This window comes from Eptatretus burgeri, chromosome 1, assembly GCF_056783735.1.
Source record: "Eptatretus burgeri isolate ZD-2024b chromosome 1, Ebu_testis_v1, whole genome shotgun sequence".
Taxonomy (NCBI): Eukaryota; Metazoa; Chordata; class Myxini; order Myxiniformes; family Myxinidae; genus Eptatretus; species Eptatretus burgeri.
In genome coordinates, this window is record NC_140961.1 from 11,007,058 (window position 1) to 11,034,478 (window position 27,421).

Consider the following 27,421-nt stretch of genomic DNA (forward strand, 5'->3'; position numbering starts at 1 on the left):
TTTTCAGTTATTTATTTTTTCCCAATATTTTTCTATCACAATTATTTGTTTTAATTATTTAATTTTCCTTTTTTTATGGTTCCCAGAGAGAAGCATGAAGTGTTTTTGTCCTGTGATTGTGAGGATGTTGAATGTGACTGTGACTTTTGACAATGACAATGTCGAGGTTGAGAAACATGGGGAATGAGCTGAGAGTTGATCCCCAGAATAAGGTGCAAGTTGTCCCTGCAGGTGAGCTTTCAAGTTCGTGTGTACATTGAATGATGTTTTCATTTTGCCAAGCTTCCTCTTTATTTTCCTCTTCCCATTTTACATAATTATGATTAATTTTGGAATAACTTCGTTTTACCTTCAGAGAATAATCATATCATAGTTGGAGTTGCTGTGTTAGCAATGCCGGTGTCACCGCATTACCAAATTCACCAATTTTTTCAGAAAATTCTACTTCATTTCAGTGTTTTGTTTCTGTGTAGTGATTGTGTTATTTATTTGCTTTTCGACTTTTGTTGAATCCTCGATGATTCCTGAAAGTATTTTTCAATTTCAATACCCCTGTTTCTGTAAATTTTGCACAAAATTTGATCAGGAAGACATTCACAATGTAATTTGAGGAAAGTCACCTATCTCTGGTGAGCGGTTACAGGAGGAGTGCTCAAACTACATTTTCAATGAACATGAATAGCCTTGTGGAATGGACGCACTTCTCCTGATGAAGGGCGGTCGTAGTGAGGCTGTGTTTCGTGATGTAGAGGAGCTGAAGAATCTTTGAGGTTTGAGGGATCTGAAAGTGTCTTCGCTGTTTGAAGGGTCTTTTTTGTACACATAGTCGAGGCTCGTGGAAGAGCTGCTACACTGCTCTTCACAGACTAAAACAGGAAGCAAAACATGCATGGCATGGACAAGATGGACACAGAAGGAAACTCCCAGGAGGGAAGACTGAAAAATTGAACAGAGGACGGATTTGGGCGGGGTTATAACAAGGGCAGAAAAGATCATGTTGTTCAAATGGTGACGATCTGAGATGGTAATGAACAGCTGTCTTGAAGACCTGGAGGGAAGAATGCGATTGAACAGGATGTGGAAGTTGATTCTTTCGGCAAGAAAAAAAGAGGAACAAATGATTGGAGGTGTGCAGTGACCTGGATTTCGGTAGTTTCACAAGAAGGGGGTTGATCGTGGACCCTGTGAGCCCTGCAGAAACCTGGGGGTGACAAAGCACAGAAAGATCAGAAGGTGCAATCCTGGAAATGAGGTGGTCAAAGACAGAGAAACCATTGACCTGTCTGCGGCAGTGAATTGACAGCCATGGGTTCGTCCTCGACTCAAGTTCAGTGACGGAAATTCCAATGATCTTGAAGGCCTTGGTTTGCACAGCATCAAGCAGGGTGAGATGTGAGATGGGAACCAGCCCAGAGGATAGAGAGAAGTCCTCCACCAAGCTGCTCATGAAGACCTTGGAGGTGGATTCGAGTTCAGGTGTGCCAAGGAAGGACTTTGTATGACGGAGTGTGGTCATTCGGAGAATGGCTTCCGAGGCCAACTTTGAAATGTGGTTTGCCCAAAAATATCATTGCTGATAGTGAAGCCCAGGAGCTTGATTGAATGAACTTCCTGAAGAGGATTGGTAAGAAAGTAGATTGGGGGGGGAGGTGGGAGAAGAGGTGTGGTTTGTCAGACTATAATTTTGGAGAGAAATAAAATAAGAGCATGAGATTTGTCAAGATTGAATGAGATTCCAAGTCTTTCGCCAGGTTGTCATTTTTTTCCAAGGCCTGAAGAGAGGGCAGATGCTGCAGCCTGCCTTCCTGAAGGATAATTGATGTCACAGCAGAGGGTGGACTCATCAGCAAATCGATAAAGAAGATTTTCCAGGGTCAGCGAGATCATTGTTGAAGATCAGGAATAGAACTCAGCCCAATGCCTTGGGCATTCCAGTCTTAACAGGGTGATGAGATGAAAAGATTCCACTGAATGCCTCACAAAGGTTACGAGAGAGGAGGCAGTCATGAAGTCATGTATGGAGTTGGCCTTTACAGGCAGAGAGTTTGGAGAGTAAGACAGAATGCCAGACTGCATCAAAAGCGTGAGATATGTCCAGAGTGACGGCCCTGATCTCATGTCTGATTTTCAGGGCCTCCATTCATTGTTGGGTGACTCAAAGCAGAATGTCCGATGTGGAGTCCAACCCTACAACATTTTTCCCCATTACAGATGACCTTTTATGTTTTTTATTATCATTGAGTGAACTTATGAGGGAATCTTGAGAAATTACAAATTAAACATTGTCCCATCGATATTTACTTTTATCGTTTTCTTAAAGAACGGGAATGAGTACCTTGTTAAAAATGGGAAGAACGGTGGAGGGGAGGACAGTTATTTGGGGTGGGGGGCAGAAAGGGGACAGAGAATTGGAAGAAGCGTGAGGGGTGGTTGAGGACTTGTCGGTGGGGTGGAGGGGGGATTGCTTTTAAGGATTAGTGGTTGGGTGGAGCTTTGAGAACTTTGGGGGGGGGTGGTTGATGATCTGGTGGTGGTTGAGGACTTGGGGTTGGGAGGGAATGAACTCGACTGCGGCTCGAGTCTGTATTTAGAGCCAGTATGACTGCAGGAGGTCACCTCAATGACTTTTAACGGGGTGTAAATCTTGGTGGGGATTGGCAGTCGCTTCAGTGGCAAAGGCTGGGGGAATTGCGACCATGTCACAAGGAAAAGTTTCAAAAGTTATGCCAATCTGGGACAAAGGAAATACATTATCATCAAAGGGCAGCAGTGGATGGAAGCGTACACTCGACGAGCGTGATGCACGGGCATAAGTCTGGACTGCGAGGTGAAACGGGAGCAATGATGGACAGTGTAAAAAGTTCAATGTCACTTGTGAGAATCCTGTATCATCTAAAACAGTCTGAAGGAAACTTCACAGGATTAAAAATCAAAGCCGGGATGCTCTGCACAAACTGATCATGAGAACTGGCAATGCCCATTTGTGGGGCCAGTGATCCAAGGAGTTGCACAGGCAATGGGCTGCCGAGTCGTGGAAGAACGTGATATGATCTGATGAGTCATCCTTTACCTTATTCTCGACGATTGGACATGTGCACATGTGGCGAAAACCCAGGGATTTATGCAACTCTGAGTGCCTATTTCAAAAACTGAAAGCTTATGGCGGTTTCATCAAGGTGTGGGGTATGCTTTTCTGGCATCACTTGGGTCCACTCATTCCATCAGAAGGCAGGGTTGATGCAGCATGCTACATTACTGTCATTAATAATCATCTGCATCCCATGATGCAGAATTTCTTCCCTGCTGGGAGTGGTTTCTTGTTGGCCCCTGATAAAGCGGTTTCTGCCTTCATCAAACCGACGTGAATTGGAGGACTTCCTTGTGGAAGAATGGTGCTACGTTCCAGTTCTGCAATTCTCGATCCTTTTTGACTCCACACCATGTCATATCCATGCCTTCCTGGATGCAAGTGGTGGCTCAACAACCGAAAAAGCAACATTCTTTTGATGTTTCCAATTTTTTGTTCACTCTCTGCACAACCAATGAGAAACTGCTTCGTAAAACTCAAATACATTTGTCAAGCATAACCTTCCTTTCTTCCATCGGTGTTTCTTCCCTTAATACAACTGGGATTTAGACAGCTCTTTATCCTTTATGTGTCAAGAAGACTTTCCCTATTTCTGATGCCATGAGACATCGTTGAGTTTGTATTGAAACATTCTTTGTTTCTTCCTCAGCCTTTGTTGAGTCTCCTTCATCACACATTTAAGATGAGGTGGAGTGTGAGTGAGGAACACACACAGTGTGAATTTGATGTTAAAAGTGAGAAGCAAGAATTCATGACAGGTGACCAATTGAGTGAGTTAAAAAATCTTTAGAGGTTTTCATATTGTTAAGATTCCTGATTTTTTTGTCTTTTTATTGAAAGTTGTTTTTGGTTCACCTTTTTGATGGGAAGATAATCTTATCGAGGGGTCACGGTTTAATGTTTGCAAAGCCGTACATCATCTCACAGCATTGCTAAATTCAACAATTTTACTTCCACTTTCTTTTGCATCCACACTCCAATTGAATTACGTATTTTCTACATTATTATTGAATCCTCACTGCAATTTCTGAAGGTGATTTTCAGTTTTTATATTCTTGATTCTGTTGAGTTCCTCCACGTGCTGATCAAACAGCCAATCACAGCATAATTTGAATATAAACACCAATCACTCAGCAGGTTATCAGACAGCTGCTCTCTCAATGACATCTTTAAACTTCTTCTTCCTTCCTTTCAAACAGCAATGCCAGGAAAAATTATTTTGCTGACTGGAGGTGAAGCACCTTCTTTCCCAGCTTGCCACCCAGAACCTGCAATGTCAAATCTGCAGAAAACAATCTGCCCACAGAGCAGGTAAGAGAGTTTTTTGAGGATTTTATATTTACCTGTTTGCTACGAGGGAGCGAGATTGGCGATGATTACATTTTGTTGATTTCTCCTCCTGCATAAAAAAACACACACATGAAGAAATGACAACGTAATTGTTGAAGCAGTTTCAGCTTTCATTCCAAGGGCCTTTTTGGCACGAGGGATGTGCAGAACACCTTATTGCAAGTTTCCACGTGACGTAATTGCATCGTGCAATGATCATTCAGCACATGCATCTCATGCACGATCAGGTTTTGGGAGTGACAACACATTCTGAGCAAATTTGAAAGTATTTCCAAGACAGCAGCATATGGATCGTCCAAAAAACACACTGATCACATTCTTTAACAATTCATTCCATTCAGAAAACGAGAAGGATCAAATCGCGGAACACATTCAAAGCAGGGTATTCCATTAGCAAGATCAGAAGATGTTATCAAGCCACAAAATGAAGAAGTGATGTGCCAATAAGTTGACGTCCCTGGATAATGACCATGGAGAAATGTACTAATGAGCCTGTGGCAGTACACATTCGGTCGAGTATTGTGAAATCTTATTTTATTTATGCTTTCGTGGCATTTGCAGCACTATCTCGAGTGTGTATTGTGGATTAGTGGTTTCTAAAAAAAAGTTTGAAACAGCATGGCTCCTGTAGAGAGGAAAAGTGACCGTCAGTGTTTGACGGTGAAAGAGAAGAGAGAAATCTGTGAGTTATCTGAGTTTTCCATCAAAATCTCAACAAGACGTTGCCAATTTCTTTGCAGCAAAATGGGGAAAGCCTGTGAAGAGAAGGACAATCGGTGACGTGATAAAACAGTCAGACCGATGGCTGAAGAAAATCGCTGCACGCGTCAAGTCGGTGGCAAACATTCGAATATGGAACAAGCGCTCATTCTTTGGTTTAGCTCAGCACATGCTAAAACCATTCCACTAACTGAAGGTATACTGAGGACGAAAGCCATGTTTTTTGGAGCTAAGCTGGAAATTTTCGATTTCCATTACTCGAATGGTTGGATGAATTGCTTCAAAATGCGCTATGGTATATCATGCTGGAAGTTATGCGGTGAAAGTGCGAGTGTGTCCCAGGATTTAGTGAGTGCTGGTAGAACACAGGCAAAGGGTGTGCTGAAAGATTACCAGCCTCATGATGTCCACAACATGGATCAAACGGGCCTGTTCTACCAAATGCTGCCTGACCGATCTCTCACTACGTGGGAGTATTCGAGGGGAACAAAGAAAGCAAAAGCTCGAATATCGCTAGCTGTTTGCAGCAACGATGACGGCAGTGATAAGTCCCGTTTACTAGTCATCGGGAAAAGTGCTAATCCCAGGTGCTTCAAGGGATTCAAGCATGACTTGTATTGCGATTACCGCAACAACAAAAAGTCGTGGATGACCAGCTTAGGGTTACACGACTGGCTGCGCGATTTCGATAAGAAAATGCGAATAGCGAACCGCCATGTCCTAATGTTGCCGGATAATGCGCCATCTCATATTCTGCCCGAGAACGAGGAGGGCCAAGTCAGTCTCACCAATACGAAAGTGCATTTCCTGCCGCCTAACATGACGTCGCATCTCCAGCCCATGGATGCCAGTGTCATAAACAATTTCAAGCAGCATTATTGAAGATATCAACTACAGCATTTGGTGGAGGCGATTGACGAAAATCGAGAACCGAAGCTGGAACTGAGCAACGCTATTCGCTTCTCCAAGATGGCTTGGGATGAAGTGAAACCCGAAACCATCAAGAACTGTTTCAAACACACTGGCATCACCCCGGACAATTGGTTCGATCCTGCGACAACGTCCTCTTCTTCGACCGCCACCAGCACTACGTATCCGAGAAACATTTTCGAACAGATCGCTGAACATTTCAACATAGATAGAGCCGTGCTGATGACACCAAAATAATTCGATCAAGTCGATGATCATCGAGAACCAACCGAGGTTCTTTCAGATGATGAAATCGTCGATCTTATGACTACCATTCATGACGAGGATACCGAGGAACCGGATGCGCCTGAAGAAGTAGCCACGGTTCCTAGCGCATTGGAAGTGAGGCGCGCCTTGGAACAAGTCACGAGGTACGTGGAGAGCAACCGTAATACGAACGAGGAGGATATCACTGCCATTTCAAAACTCAGGATGCGCCTGAATGAACTTGTAATCACTGTCGCTGAACAAAAGGAAATTACTGATTTCTTCCATCCTGTTGGGGTCCTAAAATTGCCCCGTAACACACATGTACTGTATGTGCAGCAATAAAAACGTGAATCATTTATGAAAATGTGGTGTATGTTGTTCCCTTTGTTTAGTTTCGTTCTCGTGAGTGGGGAATGAGATCATTAGGCCCCTCCGAGCCCTACCTGACACCCCTTGCACTCCTCCAGATCATCTCGCATGTACCCTCGCTTATGGGTGTCGATTGGTAGGGGACGGGGGGGACATGCCCCCCCCACTTTTTATCAAGTGGGGGACAACATATCGATTGTCCCCCCCCCACTTTTTTCATGGAACGTAAGTTACGTAACACAAAACGAGCTGCTCTCGTACAACCAGGCCGAGATGCTCCTCAAATACAAGAATAAATTTTTAAATCTCTATTAAAGTTTTATTGGTCTATTATAATTCTATTAAAGATGATAGGTTAACAATTCAACATTGAGAATCCGTGCTTCCCAAGCCATGGTCTCCCACGGGCCAAGCGTCCATCGCGACGTCGCTTTTTGATCCTTCGATGTCGGCTCTTCCTATCATTGCAAAGCAGAATTCGCCAAGCGTTGGATTGTTCACCCACTAACAGGGAACGTGACCTGGACATTTTGAGGTATGTTGGGACGTTTTCGGACTTTGTATCGTCATTTTATGAGTGTTTAAAGAAATCGCGGCTTCATGGCCCGGAGCGCCACGCCTCGGATAGTGTAAGGCCGCAACGGCTCAGGGCCCCTTTAGCGACCAAAATAGTTTATTTCACCTTTCTAACTTATATCGCCGGATGCCTGATATTATTACCTGTACGATGATGTGTGTGTTTAATTTTTGTGACTGAGCACCGTCGAGTTATAAGCCAATAAAAGATTTCGCAGTCTGGTATGCTGATTGAGATGGTGGAGCTTGTGCAGGATGACGCGGTTTCACTCCACCGGCTCGCACGAACGAACGGAAAGATATTTTGTAACTCTGTTTTCATATTTCGCAGTCGATATATATGATATATGATCGCAGTCGATATATGATCGCAGTCGATATATGAGCCTGGTGTTGGCGCAGTGGTTAGGGCAGCGGCCTGGGATCCAAAAGGTCCTGAGTTCAAGCCCCGTTGGGCCACTGAATTAATACACCAGGGGGTTGACTCAGCCTGTCATCCTTCCGAGGTCGGCGAAATGAGTACCAGTATACTGGGCCGGTGTATACCCCGGTTAAAATAGGTGTACCATATCCCTGTGTTGTAAGAGGCGACCAGGGTTGCGTCAGGAAGGGCATCTGGCGTAAAACATGTACCAAATCACTATGCGGATGATACGGATGATCCGCTGTGGCGACCCCTAACGGGAGCAGCCGAAAGAAGAAGAAGAAGAAGAAGAAGAAGAAGAAGAAGAAGAAGAAGAAGAAGATTTCACAGTCGATAACAGTGGCCTAATTCCCAACGTTGAAAACCGAGTGAAAAAAAAAATCGAAGGAAAGTGGGTATTTTGGTGACTAAATTAGCTTTGAATACTTGGGAAACAAATTAAAATGCGCTGATTCACTCGCTTTTGCGGCGGTTAATGTAAATAATTTTTTCATTGGTACTTGGACTTGGGGAGGTATAGACCGACAAAACGAGAGGTATCATTCGGTTGTCGGACTTATGAGGATTAGATTATAGATTTTAAAAGGTAGTTGTTGAAAAATATGCAAAATTCACCTAAGCGGTTCGCACAAACGAACGGAAAATTATTTTTGAATTCTGTTCTCGGGTAGTAATGAGATTACCTCGAAAATCCGATTAAAAAGGCTTAGGCTTCGTAGCTCAGCCACGGCTTGCAATTTTTACTCGGAAAAATAACGTTCCGGAAGGAATTTCTCTTCTGCCATCATCCGAATAATTTTCCGTTTGCACGAGGACAAAGACGAAGGATAGACCGACAGAATAAGATGTCTCATTAAACTGTGTGATTTAGAATGATTAAATTAGAGATTTTAAATGCAGCGTTGAAAATAAAATAAAGAGGATTGTCAGCTTCTTCTTCACCATGTCGACCCCGCAAAGGTTCTGGGCCCCTTTAGCAACCAAAATGGTTTATTTCACCTAACTTATATCGCACGATACGCAAACAAAACGTACGGGCACACACTATACTTAAACAAAGGCACGCGGTTTCAAAGTTGTTGTGTTTTTTTTTTGTTTTTTGCACGTATGGGCACGCAAGTACGGCCACGCACTCGTGGAAATGATGAACGTATTTACAAATCAACAAACTATGTTCAATAATTGGAAAGAAGAGAGTGCATGTCCGGACGGCAACAGATCTTAATCCCTCGTCTCCTGGTCTCGTGGTTTGTGAGAGGTAAAGAATTACATAAATGTTCACATGACAACTGATTTTAGCTCATTCCTTTGGTGAACCATTTTGATGGCATGCAAATCAAGAACACAATCTTTAACGATGACGTAAACTATGAACCAATAATATAATCATCTCACTCAACTTTAGCTTAATTAATTTAAATTAACTAAAATTAACCTAAATTAAATTAATTAGTTAATTAAATGCAGATTAATAAAATGAATATTAATAATCCCAGGTAATAAAATACCAAGGTATCTGACCCTAACCAAAAGTAATAAAAGTAATAAGCGCGTAGCCGGAAACTAAGCGAGGAATGGAATGCTAAATTGGGAGCTCAGATGCTAAATTAAGAACTGAACTCGGATCGGCGCTCTTTTAGTAATACATGTGCTACGCAAAGCTTATCACATGTCAACATTGTGCCTGGAGGTATAGTGACCTAGCCAAAAGTATGTTGACCTTAAAAATGCCCTGTTACGCAAAAATAACCCTTGCAATTCACGTCAAAATTTATTCAACTGAAATGTAATTCCCTTCTCGTTTCATAGAGGATATGGATATCAGAAAATTTTTCATGACAGCATCAAGTAGCACATCCCCGACCACTCTCCTGGAGCAATAAAGTTCCCAGAAAGAGGTGGACGATTCAAAGGAGAAGATAGCAGAAAAGGGTGTATGTGCAAGTACTTGGCCTAATTTCCCAGATCAGCCTTTTCAACCTCATGATGTCAGTTGTATCCCAGTCCAAATACTGCCAAACCGAAAGTTGAAGTTTCAACAACAATGGTTCAAAGATTTTCCATGGCTTCATTTTGATCAGAGCATCGGCGGTGTACTCTGTCACACCTGTACGGACGTTTCTCGTGAAAAACTTACCGAACTTGCCCACTGTGCAGAAGACGCATTTGTCTCAAAGGGCTTTTGGAACTGGAAAAAGGCTATAGAAAAATTCAGACAACACGAACGATCAAACACACATAGGCTTGCCTCTGAAAATCTGCAGAAGTCAACCTGGTGTCCATGTGCAACTGAGCAGCAAACTGCGAGAAGAGCAAAGATCTGCACAGTCAGCACTTATGAAGATTATCACCTCACTGCAATATTTAGCCCGACAAGGTTTTACAATTCATGGGAAGGATGCCTCTGAAGGGAATTTCAAAATGCTCTTACAGTTGCGGGCCGAGGATGATGTAAACCTCAAGCCGTGGCTGTCAAGGAAGACGACGTTCTCAAGTGGAGAAATTCAGAACGAAATTCTACAGTTGATGAGTCATGCCATCCTCAGAAATGTCTGCAGTAACGTGAATGAAATGTCCACTCAGTTCGGACTCGTGACTGATGGAACGCAATATATTCTGGGTAATATAATAATATGGAACGCAATATATTCAGTGTGAGTGTGTGCGCTATGTGACGGATTCCTTTGATGTTCAAGAAGATCTCCAAAGCTCCAGCAGTGCCAACTAGATCCAGTGACCCTCCATCGTAAGCGCAAGCTTCCGAAGAATCTTGATGGAGGCACGCAGGAATACACTGCCAATTCTGCAGAGGAGGTATACAGAGTTGAATTTTTCAAAGTCATCGACAGCGCATCCGAGAACTTGAACGAGTACTTCACATCAACCGACCTCATCGCGTATAGGGACTTGGGTGAAATGCTCCTGTCTGGGTCAGTCAAACCACAAATATCCCGAACTGTCGGATTCCCAAGAGCAAGAACTTGGCTTCTTTCGTAACCAGTTCAGTGGTTCATCTGTTGAGGATTACCGTAAGATATTTGTAGACATGGTGCCGGAAGTCCGTCGAATGTTCCCACAGGTAGAACGTTTGCTTAGGCTTCTATTTGTTTCCCCAGCAAGTTCATGCGAATCTGAACGGTCATTCAGCGCACTCAGACGTAGGAGGACTTGGTTACGTTCCACAATGACCCAACAACGCCTTAACCATCTCATGATCTGTCATGTTCACCGAGATCGTCTGACTGCACTTGACCCCCAAGACATTGCTACAAAGTTTTTAACTGGATCGGCAGACAAGAGGGTTCATATTTTTGGCAAGTTTTAAGGTAAGTTGACCGTACTTGTGTAATATCAATTCGTATGTCAGTCGAGTTTTCAGTTTATGTTTAGTGAATCAGTTCAAGGGTCGTGAGAAGTAGGCTTGATAAACAATTCTTTATACACACATATATATATATATATATATATATATATATATATATATATATATATATATATATATGTATATATATGTATATATATATATTTCTTTGATGACACTTGAAACTTTGAAATGTGTATGATTAATGTTTAATTAATTTCGCTCCGTCTGCTTACATTTGATAAAAAGATGGTCGATAGATGGTCAGATTAATTTAAGGGATTTGTGTGATTAGAAGGCAGCATGTCAACGAGCGTATAAGATCAAGAATTTGCAAGGGTAGACTTGCTGTGTCCACGCCGGCACGAAGTGGGCTTCGTGGTCTGGACATGCAATGTCCCCCCCCACTTTTCAAAAGCAATCGACGCCCATGCCCTCGCTTATCCGCCACCCCCGCTTATCCGCCAAAAATGACCTTGCCCCAACTTGGCGGATAGGCGGGGTAATACGGTACTTCCAAGACACCAGCATCTGGATTATCAAAAAAAAAACACACTGATCACATTCTTTAACAATTCATTTGATTCAGAAAATGAAAAGGATCAAATCACTGAACACATTCAAAGCAGGGTATTCCATTAGCCATTTTAGATGGCTCTTTAATGTGAGGAGAGGAAATGTTTCCAAAGTAAGATCAGAAGATGTTATCAAGCCACAAAATGAAGAAGTGATGTGCCAATAAGTTCACATCCCTGGATAATGACTCCTGCTCAGGACCAATGCATTCGCTTGACCCATCCATACAATCGGTTTCAAACTACCCAGTATACATGACACACTGTAAACACACTCCCTGTATCTCAATGCAGTGATTGCTGCCGGATGTAGTCTTACCCGGTATTGAAATTGTTACTTCCACGTTCGATCCTCAGGGCAAAGCATTCGACATAACGTGGCATGACATGATTACGTCACAATGAAATGGACATGTAATTATTCAGCACTTTTCTGTGTCATAGGTTTGCACCTCATCTGTGTCCCATCACGTCACATACAGTGGGGAGAACAAGTATTTGATACACTGCCGATTTTGCAGGTTTTCCCACTTACAAAGCACGTAGAGGTCTGCAATTTTTATCATAGGTACACTTCAACTGTGAAAGACGGAATCTAAAACAAGAATCCTGAAAATCACATTGTATGAATAAAAAATAATTATTTTGCATTTTATTGCATGAAATAAGTATTTGATCACCTACCAACCAGAAAGAATTCCAGCTCTCACAGACCTGTTAGTTTTATCTTTAAAAAGCCCTCCCATTCTCCACTCATTACCTGTATTAACTGCACCTGTTTGAACTCGTTATCTGCATAAAAGACAGCTGTCCACACTCAATCAATCAGACTCCAACCTCTCCACAATGGGAAAAACCAGAGAGCTGTCTAAGTACATCAGGGACAAAATTGTCAACTTGCTCAAGGCTGGGATGGGCTGCAGGACAATCGGCAAGCAGCTTGTTGAGAAGGCAACAACTGTTGGCGCAATTATTAGAAAATGGAAGAAGTTCAAGATAACAGTCAATCTCCCTCGGTCTGGGGCTCCAAGCAAGATCTCACCTCATGGAGCCTCAATGATGAGAAAGGTGAGGGATCAGCCCAGAACTACACGGCAGGACCTGGTCAATGACCTGAAGAGAGCTGGGACCACAGTATCAAAGAAAACCAGACATAACACACGACGCCATCATGGATTAAATCCTGCAGCGCACGCAAGGTCCCTCTGCTCAAGCCAGCGCATGTCCAGGCCTGTCTGAAGTTTGCCAATGACCATCTGGATGATCCAGAAGAGGAATGGGAGAAGGTCATGTGGTCTGATGAGACCAAAATAGAGCTTTTTGGTTTAAACTCCACTCGCCGTGTTTGGAGGAAGAAGTATGAGTACAACCCCAAGAACACCATCCCAACCGTGAAGCATAGAGGTGGAAACATCATTCTTTGGGGATGCTTTTCTGCAAAGGGGACAGGACAACTGCACCGTATTGAGGGGAGGATGGACGGGGCCATGTATCGTGGGATCTTGGCCAACAACCTCCTTCCCTCAACAAGAGCATTGAAGATGGGGCGTGGCTGGGTCTTCCAGCATGACAACGACCCAAAACACACAGCCAGGGCAACTAAAGAGTGGCTCCGTAAGAAGCATCTCAAGGTCCTGGAGTGGCCTAGCCAGTCTCCAGACCTGAACCCAATGGAAAATCTTTTGAGGGAGCTGAAAGTCTGTTGCCCAGCAACAGCCGCGAAACCTGAAGGATCTGGAGAAGATCTGTATGGAGGAGTGGGCCAAAATCCCTGCTGCAGTCTGTGCAAACCTGGTTAAGAACTACAGGAAACGTCTGATCTCTGGAATTGCAAACAAAGGTTTCTGTACCAAATATTAAGTTCTGTTTTTCTGATGTATCAAATACTTATTTCATGCAATAAAATGCAATTAATTATTTTAAAATCATACAATGTGATTTTTAGGATTTTTGTTTTAGATTCAGTCTTTCACAGTTGAAGTGTACCTATGATAAAAATTACAGACCTCTACGTGCTTTGTAAGTGGGAAAACCTGCAAAATCGGCAGTGTATCAAATACTTGTTCTCCCCACTGTAAATAAATTGTATCAACAACAATCACGTGTTCGGTTTTTGTTTCATGACGGAGAGGATATTATTGGTTTGTCAAGCAAGATTTCACTTCACCGAGTTGTGCAACCACAAGCCTCTGTAGATCTCACTGCTATTCCCGATTTTCTCTTTCCTACCCTCTGTCTAACCTCCTTCGACACACGTTCGATCAAGGAGATGAGGGTGAATGAGGGGTGTGCATAAGGTGAACTGGACAGTAAAGATGGGTTTGAAGAGTGAGACGTTCTGTCATGTGAGGTGAGTTTTCCATTTTGTTCATCATCTCGCAGATGAGAGGAAACTTTGAATGATGAAACTTTCCATCTGCTTTCTGTCATTGTGCGATTCCGGATTGTTTACATCACACATTTGGTTCTTGATGCGTTGGGAATCAGAAATATTATTTTTGGGATGATTAGTGGGTGTTTTTATTTTATCGTTCCTCTATTCGAGTTTCACCTTTACAATGTTCTCTTCCTTTCCAGCAAATTTTTACTTCATGTCCTCACTCTTTTTCTTTAACGGTCACAATTATTCCCACAATTATTCTGGGGTTGGCCGGGGGTAATCTTTGGCCGAAGTCCATCACAAACCGGCTGACTAGGCCCGACGTTGATTCTCCTTCAAAGCAGGGAAATGAATTAGCCATTTTGCAAAGCTCTTTAACATGGAGTGATCACAGGACTTGGATTGTGCTGCTTGTTTGCTTGACATAGAACTCTGGGAACTGACGGCACCTCGTCCAAGCTCAGTGGCTGTGTTTTTCTTGTCTAACAGCCCTGCCTATGTGAGTGTGTGGAAGCTCCACCTTGATCCTTCGATACTGGTTATAACAAGCATGTTGTATCGTGCCACCTGGTGGAAAGCAGTACCCATAGATATCATAAACATGTGGGAATTAACCCGTTCGTTCAAATGGGGTCTTTACGGGTGATGTGAAATTTGCCGAAAAATTATTGGGGACACCATGAGCGTGGACATACAGTATTGCTGGTGAACATTGCTTGAAAGTATTAACTGTTGTCTAACACACGTTATCAAGTGCTTCATGAAACACAATAATATTTAATTCATTAATTAAATATTTGCTTGACCACTGAACTTATTTTTACTTATTCACTCGTTTCTTGACTTCTTGTACTTGTTCTTTATTTTTTCATACTTGTTATCCCCAATTTTGTTCATTTATAATTTATTGTTGAATACAAGTGTGTTGCATTCTTCATTGGTGAACGAATAACACTTTTTTGTCCTCATTGGGTTATGTTCGTGGATACAAGGCATTTTGTGTATTTTGTAGTCTATCATTGTGCTTCCACATTGTCATTGTCATGCTTGTCAAAAGACATTATCATATTTGTCAAGCAATTCGTCAACGGAGGAGATAGAACTGAAAACTCTGTTGATGACAGAAGATCTCAACAACAATCATATCATATCAGGGTACCTTTACCCTGCGAGTTCTCCCTCTGCAATTCCCCTTCACTCACTCACCCACAGAGCACATTGCTTTGACAATGTATGGAACTTCTCTTCTTTCATGGTAAATTTTATTTTAACTTGTCCATAATTTAGATTTCGTGCACTGAGAAGGCTCAACTATTTCACTGATAAATATGAATAACTTGGCTTTTTCATTTACCTAACTTGTTCTGGTAATATACACAGAGAAGATACACAATATACCATCGGGATAATTTACATTTCCACAAGGACATGCAGATGAACCAACCACTTTAATGTTGCTTCACCATTCCACTTTGCTCACAATGAGTTTTACATCCATCTCCTTGCTGTGCCACACGTATGAGCTCTTTGAACAGCTGGGCAATTCCACGCGAAGGGGGAAAATAGTGAGATTTTTAAAGCTAGGTATTTTCAGCTAAATGTTACTTTTTCTGACTCTTCATAAGTTGAATTAAAGGGAATGACAAAGTTTTCAAATCTCAGCTTCCAGTTGACAAAAAAAAATAATCATCTACTATATAAATGGTAGTCCTTCTGTCTGTGTCTGTCTGTTTTTTTTGTGATGAATAAGCTCCGAGACCAGTGAACCGATCTTGATGAAACTTTACACATATATAGAACTAACATTCAGCTCCAGGATGCGCTAAGTGGCTCTCCATAAAAATGAAAAAAAAATATTCAAAAACAAAATATATATATATATATAATAAATAAAATTTCCATTAGAAAAAGAAAATGACTTTCGAATAGTGTGCCGGCGTATTAATCATAACAAAAGGCTTCATGGTTAAAAACGCTCGAGTTTTTTGAAATACAAAATGTTCGAATTCGTTGACTTTTTAAACATACACATTCTCCTCCTGTTGTTTGAATTCTCGAACTGCACGCGCAAGGCAACAGCTAACTGCTGATATATCTGCTCATGAAAGAGCCAGTCAAGCGGAGTCAGCTGCAGAGAGAGAGAGAGAGAGAGAGAGAGAGAGAGAGAGAGAGAGAGAGAGAGAGAGAGAGAGAGAGAGAGAGAGAGAGAGAGAGAGAGAGAGAGAGTCGTCTTACTGCTGATATATCTGCTCATGAAAGAGCCAGGCAAGCAGAGTCGGCTGCAGAGAGAGAGAGAGTCGTCTTACTGCTGATATATCTGCTCGTGAAAGAGCCAGGCAAGCGAAGTCGGCTGCACAGAGAGTCGTCTTACTGCTGATATATCTGCTCATGAACGAGCCAGACAAGCAGAGTCTGCTGCAGAGAGAGAGAGAGCGTCGCCTAACTGCAAATAGAGCGTCACACCGATGGGCGAGAGAAGCACAAAAAACTCACATTCCAGCTTTCTAGGTCCGGGATTTGGCAGGACATCGACAGTTGCCACTGCTGCTAGAAACATTGAGTGGCTCAAGGCCGCCTTCAACTATGACCTCTCTGAGGATTACGGCAGCATAAAGCCTTCCTTCCATTAATCTGAGGAATAAAAGAAGCCTTCCCAATTTTCTCCATACAACTAATGCCTTAGTCTAACTAGCGTGAGGAAAATAGGGCAAATTTCCTGGGTATTCCCAGGTACTTCAGCTCGTTCAAACATAATCCATAAAATTTGATTCAATTTTTACTTTGAGCTATAATCTTCATTTGATCTCCTTCTCTACATTTTCAAACATAACCAGTTTTTGAATGTGTCAGTACTTCATTAGGCATGTTTCTCAAACATATTATAGAAAAGATTGCAGGATGTTAAAGGTTTTCAGATAACAGCCCCTGAAATCAGCTGGTCTGAAGGTGATGCAACACGAATCACAAAAATTAATAACTTTTTCTACGAGACCAAAACCCCTGCTGTATTGGAAGTGCCAATTAGAATTCTCCTACGAGTCCCTGTGCTGAACTAAATGGTAGCATCAACAGACCTCTAATTGTCTTCTGTGCTGTAATCTGGACATGTTAACATCGGTAGCACGAGTCACGAATTTTGTAACGCAAGTCACGATAATCAGGTGGCTTTAGTTTCAAGAAATAGCAATAGATTGCGCGACGGAGGAATTTTTATATCCCAGAATCCTTTGCGTGAATTCACGGCGTGTTCGAGCTTGTTTGCAAGCACGAATTTTTGAAGTGACAATCGTCTATCATCCATCATCAGTCAAGGTAAGGATGACCATATGCAGTTTATAATAGATCATATAGAAGTATATTTTAAAATTTATTCAGACATTCACCTCGCAATGTATCCATGATCATTAAGTTTCTCTACCAAGTGTCCAGCACGGAAGTGAAGGGATTACGATAGATCATGCTTTACAATACCCTTGTATTTCTATCCCCGGGGTGAGCACATCCCTCTCAATATGCGTTTAACGGTAGCCATAGTCCAGTGAGTCCAGCACACAAATTCTAGATCCGCTTTTTTTGGTTACCGTCATTACAGATTTTGTCATGGCGCTCACTGCGGCTGAAAGGCAGCAGAAGAGGCGACAGAAACTTCGCACCGATGGAAAATACGATGATTATAGAAAACGGCAAAGGGTATACAACATGAATTACCGCAACATGAAGAAAACAAAAGAAATGAAACTGCCGACGACTGAACAAACACAGTTGACGCGAATGAACCGTGAAAAGGTGAGGCAACGGGTGGTGAAGTGCAGAGCTCTGAAGAAGGCGCGAGCGACTTTGTCCCCTACCGTGCATTCTTCACCCTTCAACAGTGCCAGCGCTTTGGGGAAAGCAATGCATAAGGGAAAACGGGCATTGACTTCCTCACTGCCGAGGACCCCAAAGCAAAGAAAAGCCGTGATCAGAAAGCTGTACACTTCAATCCAAGCAGATCAAGAGAATGATCCTGAACAACAAAAGCCAATAGGGGGCCAAAACTCCATTCCAAGTGAAACCATTGAGGCGGTGAAAATATTTTACGCCAGGGATGATATTAGTCGGCAAGCTCCAGGCAGAAAAGATGTTGTCACCGCGAGGGCAGATGATGGTACTAAAGTCCAGTACCAAACCAGGCACCTCACTTGCTCCGTAAACGAAGTTTACACGCTGCTCCAGAAGGAATTCCCAGATACGGAAATTGGTAAAAGCAAGTTCGCTGAACTTCGTCCTCCGCATATTCTACTGAGCAGCAAATTACCACATAATGTTTGCTTGTGCCGTATTATGAAAATTTCGTGACCGCTGTAAATGCTTTGCATAAGGTCCAGCCGTCTGTACCAATGTATTCACATGACCTCCCTCAAATGTTTCTATGTAACCAAACGCGCCGCGAATGTTGGTTTAACGAATGTGAAACCTGCTCTGATGCAAAAGGATTCTGAAAGGTGTGTTTTGACGAAAACAGACAAGTTACATGGACAACTTGAAAAAATGACTGTGATGGAAAACTTGCCAAAGTCATTGAGGAGGGTACAACAAATGATTTGGTGGACCACATTTGTATTCTTATGCCAAAGTTCATGGAGCATTGCTTCGTCAAAAGGGAGCAGGCCTGTTCGTATAACAAGGAATGGGATGCTGCCTCTGCCAGTGAACATTCTGATACAGCTCTTCTTCATGTGGATTTCTTGGACAATTACACTTGTGTCTACCAGGATGAGATTCAGAGTGCTCACTGGCAGCAGGCTCAGGTCAGTCTGTTCACAGCTGCATTATGGTTTGAAGGTACAATCCATCCGATTGTATTGGTGTCAGACAACCTTACACATTCGAAGGAAACCATTGTCGCATGTATAGATCGTTTGTTAGACAATTCCAGACAATGTCACACATGTATCCATATGGTCCGATGGGCCTGCTTCCCAGTTCAAGAATAGGTATATTCTTGTTGCGTTGAAGCCTCTGCAGGAGAAACACAATAAAGAAATCATCTGGAATTTCTTTGCAACGTCTCACGGAAAGGGTCCGGTGGATGGAATCGGTGGAGCCGTCAAGCGTGTTGTATGGAATACAGTTAGGAATAGAAAGGCCATTGTTACCAATGCGTCAAGCTTCAGGGAAGCGGCAATGACAAGCAATGTGCTTGTAGCTGAAATAAAGGGCACGGAGATTGAAAGAAGAAATGAAGTCCTGGGAATCAGTCAGGTTTTTAAGGATGCCAGTCCTGTACCTGGCATAGGTGGTGCGCATTGTATGAAGTTGATGAATGACGAGATAGAACTCTGTACAATCACCTCAGACGCAAGGCCTGCAGATGCTTGGCCTGCAGTTGCGTTGCCTGCCTCAGATGCTGATGTGAACACTAAGATCTGCGTTGGGGATTGGGTTCTCGTGCAATACGAGAAGACAAATTACCCAGGGGAGGTGAAACGTGTAGAACATGAAGAATGTCAGGTGAGCGTCATGGTGCCAGCTGGAAAAAATTGGAAGAGGCCTGTTCGGCCTGATGAGATTTTCTACACACACGACAATATTGTTCGAAGACTGGAGCCCCCATTCATTGTGAACCACTGCGGCCATTTTGCCTTTGTAGATTTCTAGTTGGCACTCGAGACAGTTTTACTGCACAAAAGTGCATATTGTTTGTTATGAATGGCCCATTTGAAAGTTGTTTGAAAGCTATTAATTCCTAGTTCTGGCCCGTTTGAAAGTTAATTAATCCCGAGTTATTTAATGTTATCTCTGTTGTTAAGTTACATCAAATTCACTACCTGTAAATACTCGTCAGTAAGTTCAGCCTTTGTGAAGACAGCCGTGTGGATTATCAGTGTGGGATGGATTACAGTGTGGGAGAATTTGTAACAGGAGTCACGGTCACGCAAGTCACGATCATAATTTAATTTATTGCCCATATTTAGAAAGGAAAATCAATTCTTTGTATCTTGTATGAAAGCCTGTTTAACTGGAACCCTTTGAACCGACAAACGATATTCTTTCGTTTTATCAGTTTAGGACAAATTTGGCATGTACAGTGGGAGAACAAGTATTTGATACACTGCCAATTTTGCAGGTTTTCCCACTCACAAAGCACGTAGAGGTCTGTAATTTTTATCATAGGTACACTTCAAGTGTGAAAGACGGAATCTAAAACAAAAATCCTGAAAATCACATTGTATGATTTTTGAATAATTAATTTGCATTTTATTGCATGAAATAAGTATTTGATACATCAGAAAAGCAGAACTTAATATTTGGTACAGAAACCTTTGTTTGCAATTCCAGAGATCAGACGTTTCCTGTAGTTCTTAACCAGGTTTGCACAGACTGCAGCAGGGATTTTGGCCCACTCCTCCATACAGATCTTCTCCAGATCCTTCAGGTTTCGGGGCTGTCGCTGGGCAACACAGACTTTCGGCTCCCTCCAAAGATTTTCTATTGGGTTCAGGTCTGGAGACTGGCTTGGCCACTCCAGGACCTTGAGATGCTTCTTACGGAGCCACTCCTAAGTTGCCCTGGCTGAGTGTTTCAGGTCGTTGTCATGCTGGAAGACCCAGCCACGCAAATCTTCAAAGCTCTTGTTGAGGGAAGGAGGTTGTTGGCCAAGATCTCGTGATACATGGCCCCATCCATCCTCCTCTCAATACGGTGCAGTCGTCCTGTCCCCTTTGCAGAAAAGCATCCCCAAAGAATGACGTTTCCACCTCCATGCTTCACGGTTAGGATGGTGTTCTTGGGGTTGTACTCATCCTTCTTCTTCCTCCAAACACGGCGAGTGGAGTTTGAACCAAAAAGCTCTATTTTGGTCTCATCAGACCACATGACCTTCTCCCATTCCTTCTCTGGATCATCCAGATGGTCATTGGCAAACTTCAGATGGGCCTGGACATGCGCTGGCTTGAGCAGAGGGACCTTGCGTGCGCTGCAGGATTTTAATCCATGATGGCGTAGTGTGTTACTTATGGTTTCTTAGATACTGTGGTCCCAGCTCTCTTCAGGTCATTGACCAGGTCCTGCCGTGTAGTTCTGGGCTGATCCCTCACCTTTCTCATGATCACTGAGGCTCCACGAGGTGAGATCTTGCATGGAGCCCCAGATCGAGGGAGATTGAGTGTTATCTTGAACTTCTTCCATTTTCTAATAATTGCACCAACAGTTGTTGCCTTCTCACCAAGCTGCTTGCCTCTTGTCTTGTAGCCCATCCCAGCCTTGTGCAAGTCTACAATTTTGTCCCTGATGTCCTTAGACAGCTCTCTGGTTTTGCCCATTGTGGAGAGGTTGGAGTCTGATTGATTGAGTGTGGACAGCTGTCTTTTATGCAGATAACGAGTTCAAACAGGTGCAGTTAATACAGGTAATGAGTGGAGAATGGGAGGGCTTCTTAAACACAAAACTAACAGGTCTGTGAGAGCCGGAATTCTTAATGGTTGGTAGGTGATCAAATACTCATTTCATGCAATAAAATTCAAATTAATTATTTAAAAATCATATAATGTGATTTTCAGGATTTTGTTTTTGATTCCGTCTTTCACAGTTGAAGTGCACCTATGATAAAAAATTTCAGACCTTTACGTGCTTTGTAAGTGGGAAAACCTGCAAAATCGGAAGTGTATCAAATACTTGTTCTCCCCAATGAACATGAGGTGATTCTTTGGCTTTCCCTTTTCTGTAACGTGAGTCACGCTATAAATAAATTCAAATAAAAACTATATTGGACAATTGAATAATTATTATTTGTTTTCTTTTCATACCTTACCCGCAAAGGTCATTACAAACTGAAGTACAACTTCTGACCAGTATCACTGCATTGTATCCTCTGAGATATAGATGGTCAATTGAGCTAAAATGTAACGCGAGTCACGATGGAATTGCCCAGCTGATTCTCCACCAGGTTTTGACTTCTGTTGAACAACATCTTATCGATGAACAGACTGGGTTTTCTCCTGGATGATCATGTCCACAAGATGAACAAATGTTTTTGCCTCAATGAACACGTACAAACCCTGCTGGAAAACTGACGATTCTTTGTGGAACTTTGTGGGACATACATTTGAAGGTGGCAACAAAAGAAGTTTACCCCAAGACAGTGTCCTGGCTACAACCCTTCACAACATGTACTCCAACACACAACCTGTGTACCTGGACACAATGAGCTTCATTTATTGGGATCACCTGTGCATCACAGTCCACCATGTTGAGTTTGTATTGTCTCGGGCACCAGCTGGACTGACCTCCTACGATGAATAAACCCACCTTCGTGCCAACCGTGCCGACACCCAGAAATGCACATTCCTTTTGAGGTCAAAACATCAACACTTAATTTCATGGAATGGCACTCAGCTTTATCACCACCCCAACCGCAGTCTGTCTTGACTTCATTCTTGACCGCTCATTCACATGTAAGAAGCACATAGAGAAAGTGAAAGCGACTTAGTAATTGCACAAATGGTGTCATTCAAAGTGGGGGTGCTCATCCTTCAAAATGACAGATGACTGCTCTTGTCCTCTGTTGTTCAACCGCAAAATATACAAGTCCAGTATGAGAGCAATCAGCTCGATCGTGCACTGAATGCGAGCTGGAATTGTGCTCCAGATGTCTCGAACCAACCAATGAAAAAAAAAAAAAACTCTTGTCTGGCATCACTCCATCAAAAAGGAGGGAGCAGAATTACCAGCAGAAAAGAAAGTATTAAGCAGAGTACTTGTACAAGACATCCACAACATAATCAGTTGTCATTGTGGTGCAGGTGAGGGGTCCAAAAAGAGTTTCCTCACCACCACACAAGCACTCAATTTTTACCCTGCTACCACTCGGATTCAAATGTGACACGAAAGCCTGACGGGTGATTACAACACCACCAGATTGATGCTGCAGCCCAAATTATGCATGTCAGCAGGGTCAAACGAGCCCTGGCAAGAATGTCGATGTCTTAACTGCCTGCACGCTGTAGTGGGATGCTGAAAGGTATCCCAAATAAATGGGGATACAGCAAAGACAACACTTGCTACTGCCAAGATGATTCCCAGATGATGACGCACCAGTTATGCTGCTGGTTGCCCAAACAAAAGTGTACCTTTAGTGACCTGGGAGGTTTCATTGAAAGTGCAAAGGCATGTGTTCAAGCATGGCAGCATGTGGTGTGAGGATGTGTCAAGAAGTAGAACCATCACCATTAAATTAAACATTTCAATGCTGCACCCAGACTCACTCATGCAAAATAATCTTTAAGCAAACATGGGTCACAATCTCTCTTCCTCACAGATAAGCTCACGCTTCACTCAACAACACATTCAGAATCATCACAGCCTGTCCCCAATTCACTGATATTGACCATCTTCACACAGAAACAAAAATGCTTCCCCTCCAACACCACCTTGATGTCACAGGGACACATTTCATTCATGCCACTCAGACACAAAAACACCCACGTCACCACTTGTTTAATTACCCACCTCCTCCCAAACACAAAAATACTCACTTGCAACTTATGCAATCAATACAAACTCTAGTTTTAACTCGTGTTTTTTTTCAAACAAAACTCCAAATTTCCAGTTTTTCCTTCATGAGTTTCCTTCTGTGTCCATCGTGTCCGCCCCGTGCATCCCCTTTCCTGCCCCCCATTCCTCCCTGCACCCATTGTTTGTTCAAGTCTCCCTCTATCTTGTCCTTCAACTCCACTGTTGGTGTTTCCCCCTCTCTATGCTGTTCCTTTTGTCCTGTTATATCCTGATCCGTTCAGTGTATTCGTTCTTCCACGAGCCTTGACTGTATATTTACTTTTGAAAACTCAGTCCAACTCATAACCCCTTTGATCCCATTGTCACCCTGAACAGACAACTCTTCAACATCAATTTCCTTCAAGATCTCTGCCGGGGTCCAGTCATTGTGAGATGCTTCATTGGAGGATGCAGATTTCCAGTTTGGAAGCCAGGAGCTGATTGATGATGATGATGATACCATATTTGTTACATCCTCTGTTTTTGCCTGTACTGTGATGTTGGATGTGAAATAAATATTGAAAATAAATTTGATTGCTAAATATATTTTTGTTTTCTTGTGTTTAATTGCAATTGTTCAAGAACATGAAAATTCAAGTCAAATAGCCTGGTCGAGTAGGGTACGAACACATGATGGATGGTTCACATATATTGAACTGGAATGAATGAAGTGTTGAGGTTGGGATGGTGAGAGGCACCATCTGTTGTAGTGGGTGATCTTCGTGTAGAAGTGTGCACATCCGGATAAAAGTGTGAATTTTGGCACATAAGTAGTTTAGACCTTGACAATCAAAAAAATTGATGGAAGCACTTTGACACACCCTTTTAAGGCCACCATCGAAAACCTATTTTATTCTAAATCTACGAAACTAAACCAGCTAGAGAGTTCATTTCAGTGGCTCCACCCACATTTACGGGGTCTCGGAATCATATGGACAAACTCTGAAAGGGCTCAGGTGGCAGCCATCTTGAATAAGTCGAAAATTCAAAATGGCCGCCATTCGCGACGAACTTTTAATGATATCTTGATAACCAAACAAGCTAGGAAGATAAAATTGGTGTCTATACCCATATTTGTTGGGTCCAGGATGTGATGAAGTCAATTTTAAATTGCTCAGATGGCAGCTGTATTGAATTTCTAAAAAAAAAAAAAAGGCTGCCATTAGCAACATAATACAATCACATCTCAATGCCTAAGCAATTCGCTTATCTTATCTTGATCACCGAACAGGTTAGGAGGATAAATTTGGTATCATTCATATTAATTGAATCCAAGAATATAATAATGTAAATTTTAAAGAACTCTGCTGATAGTCACATTGACTTTCTTAAAAATTCAAAATGGCTGCATTTGCAAAGTACAATCAGTAATATCTCAATAACCAAACAAGCTGAATATTCAATCTGGTGTCTATACCTATATTTCTCAGCTCAAGGAATTTTAGATAAATACAATATGAGGAAGTCTAACTTTTTATATTTTTAGATAAATATTTTATATTTTTCATGGCTTTGGTCATGGTGTAAAGTACAGTTTTCTGCTGAAAAGTAAAGGTAGTACATAATGGAAGCTGCATCTAAAGGGTCCTTGAACTGGAAGTTGTGCTGCTTGTGTCAGCAAGAGACTGATGAGGACGTTCGATGCCCTGCCAATCAGAAGCGATTTCATACTTCATATGAGACATTGGAAAAGGACTTATATGATCTCAAAAATGCGAATGCATTGCATAAGGGTATGGAAGTGCTAAAGGCCTCCGACATGCTGTCTAACAAAGCTGTGTTTCACAAAAGCTGCAGAACGAACTATAATCAAACGATGGTGAAGCGTGCTGAACTCAAACTGAAAAGAACTTCTGATGCACAGGTTGAGGTGCAGAGCCCTAAAAAGACTAGGTCAATGGTCACTGCAACTGTTCGTCGTGTTGAACCGGAATGCATTCTGTGGAGACAGAATATTGAGGGGGGGAGACTACACAAAGCTTCAACAGATGCTGTCGACTCAACTCTCAAGTCTTGGGCAACAAAAACCAGAAATACAGAACTTTTGGCCAAACTAGCCACAGCTTCAGATTTGCATGCAATGGACGCCTATGACCACCGAACTTGTTATGTCAGACTTGAAAATGCTGCACAATCAGTGGAGCAAACTGAATCTGCAACACAGTCTGAATCTGAACATTCTTTGAATCCACTTGTTGTTGCAGAGTTGGAGGCATATATTGTTGAATCAAAGCGTGTTTTCCCTTTGAACGAACTGAAAGTCCTATACACCACTAAAATGAAGGACCTTGGCAGAATTGTTGACCCCAAAAATATTCACTCAACTAGGTTCACAGAGAAGCTATTGAAAATTGAGCCTGAAATAATTGAAGCCAGTCAAGGAAGGGGTCGTGCGTCTATGTTGTGTTCAAAGGAAATTGCTGGGATGGCTATTGAGACTGAACTGAAAAGTCAAAACGAAGTGGGCGACAATGAAGCTCGCATGATTGTTCAAACTGCCTTGTTCTTGCGCAAGCAGATTTTGTTTGAACAGAAGCCATTCGATGAACACTTCTATCCTGACTGAGGTCACCAATCCCAGAATCTTTATTGGCTTTCATGAATGTGGTGCTTCAAGGTCCTACTGGTACTAGTCAGACTGATGTCAACAACAAAGAACCAGATCTTAATCAGCAAAGATCACGTGTTGCATGTACTCTGTCTCAGCTGATGATTTTCAATACTGCAAAGCGAACACGAGCTGGGGCACAGATGATGCGACATAGCAAGGAACGTGAAACGCCCTTCCCCCTGTACGTTGGATTGAAACTTCACGTCGAGGGCAAATTTAAGCATCTGATTAACGTATTTGAGAAGCTCGGCCTAGCCATCACCTACATTAGAGAGCAGCAGGTCAGCAAATGTCTTGCTGCTGCAGTAAGTGAACAAATCAGGACTAATGGAGTAGTGATTCCAAGTGCCATGAGACAGAATGTGTTCACAACTGGGGACATGGACAATATTGATCAGCACAAGCAATCAGACTTGTCAAAAGTTGAGTTCCATGGCACTCTGATTGCCTTGACCAATCATGTTTCAAACGAAAACCCAGGTGTTGTCATGGAACCTCTGGACATAAGCAAAGTGGACAAGTCTCAGAGATCCCGATTGCCAGACTTCTACACTATTGTGCCACCTGCAGAGCTTGATGCTAACAATGATGTTATTCTCAAAAAGACCAACAAGCCAGTCAGACCAGGGAGAGACAGGATTGAATCGGCTAAAGCAAAAGACAAAACGTGGATTAATCATGCATCTGATATCATTCTCAACAAAGGAAGTGAGCTTGATGATAATGACAAGGTGACATGGGCAGGCTTCAGTTCTAGTCGTATGCATGAACATACCATGAAGCCCAGGGCGATAACTGGTGTGCTTCCTACGTTTCCAGATCAGGCAGCATCCGTTTCAATGGTCAAGCACACAATGTGCCTTACAAGGGATGAAATCCAGTTTCTCAATCCAGTGCAAACACCTGTTCTCGGGATGGATCAGCCAATCTACGCTACTGGAAAACTAATCCAATGGAAATGGTCAGACACACACTTGAGTGAGGACAAGTTCGCACTGATGCTTGGTGCCCTGCATATTCAGTTTGTTTTTGCGATGGAAGGCAAAATGACTGAAGGTTCTGGTATGGCAACTATGGCCCGCAAGGCAGGCATTCTCACCACTGGACGCGCAGAGTCGTTTTCGTCACAACTGGACCAACATCTCAAACGGACAAGGTACATGCACCAAGTATTCCTCCTAGCCTTGGCAATTTTGAAGAATGAAGCATACACACATGAGGGTTCAGGCACTCAGGAGAGTTGGGAAGATGCCA

The 27,421-nt window shown here is 42.6% G+C and overlaps 1 protein-coding gene across 1 annotated transcript; it reads left to right on the forward strand.

Annotated features, from left to right (window-relative positions):
• The first annotated feature begins 32 nt into the window (after positions 1-32).
• Positions 33-26,193, forward strand: LOC147033858 (uncharacterized). Its single transcript, XM_085871979.1, has 5 exons — positions 33-231; positions 3,738-3,846; positions 4,288-4,399; positions 13,909-13,992; positions 23,893-26,193. Exon 5 carries the CDS (start codon positions 25,121-25,123, stop codon positions 26,120-26,122), a length of 1,002 nt encoding a protein of 333 aa, XP_085728105.1. The 5' UTR covers positions 33-231; positions 3,738-3,846; positions 4,288-4,399; positions 13,909-13,992; positions 23,893-25,120; the 3' UTR covers positions 26,123-26,193.
• The last annotated feature ends 1,228 nt before the right edge of the window (positions 26,194-27,421 follow it).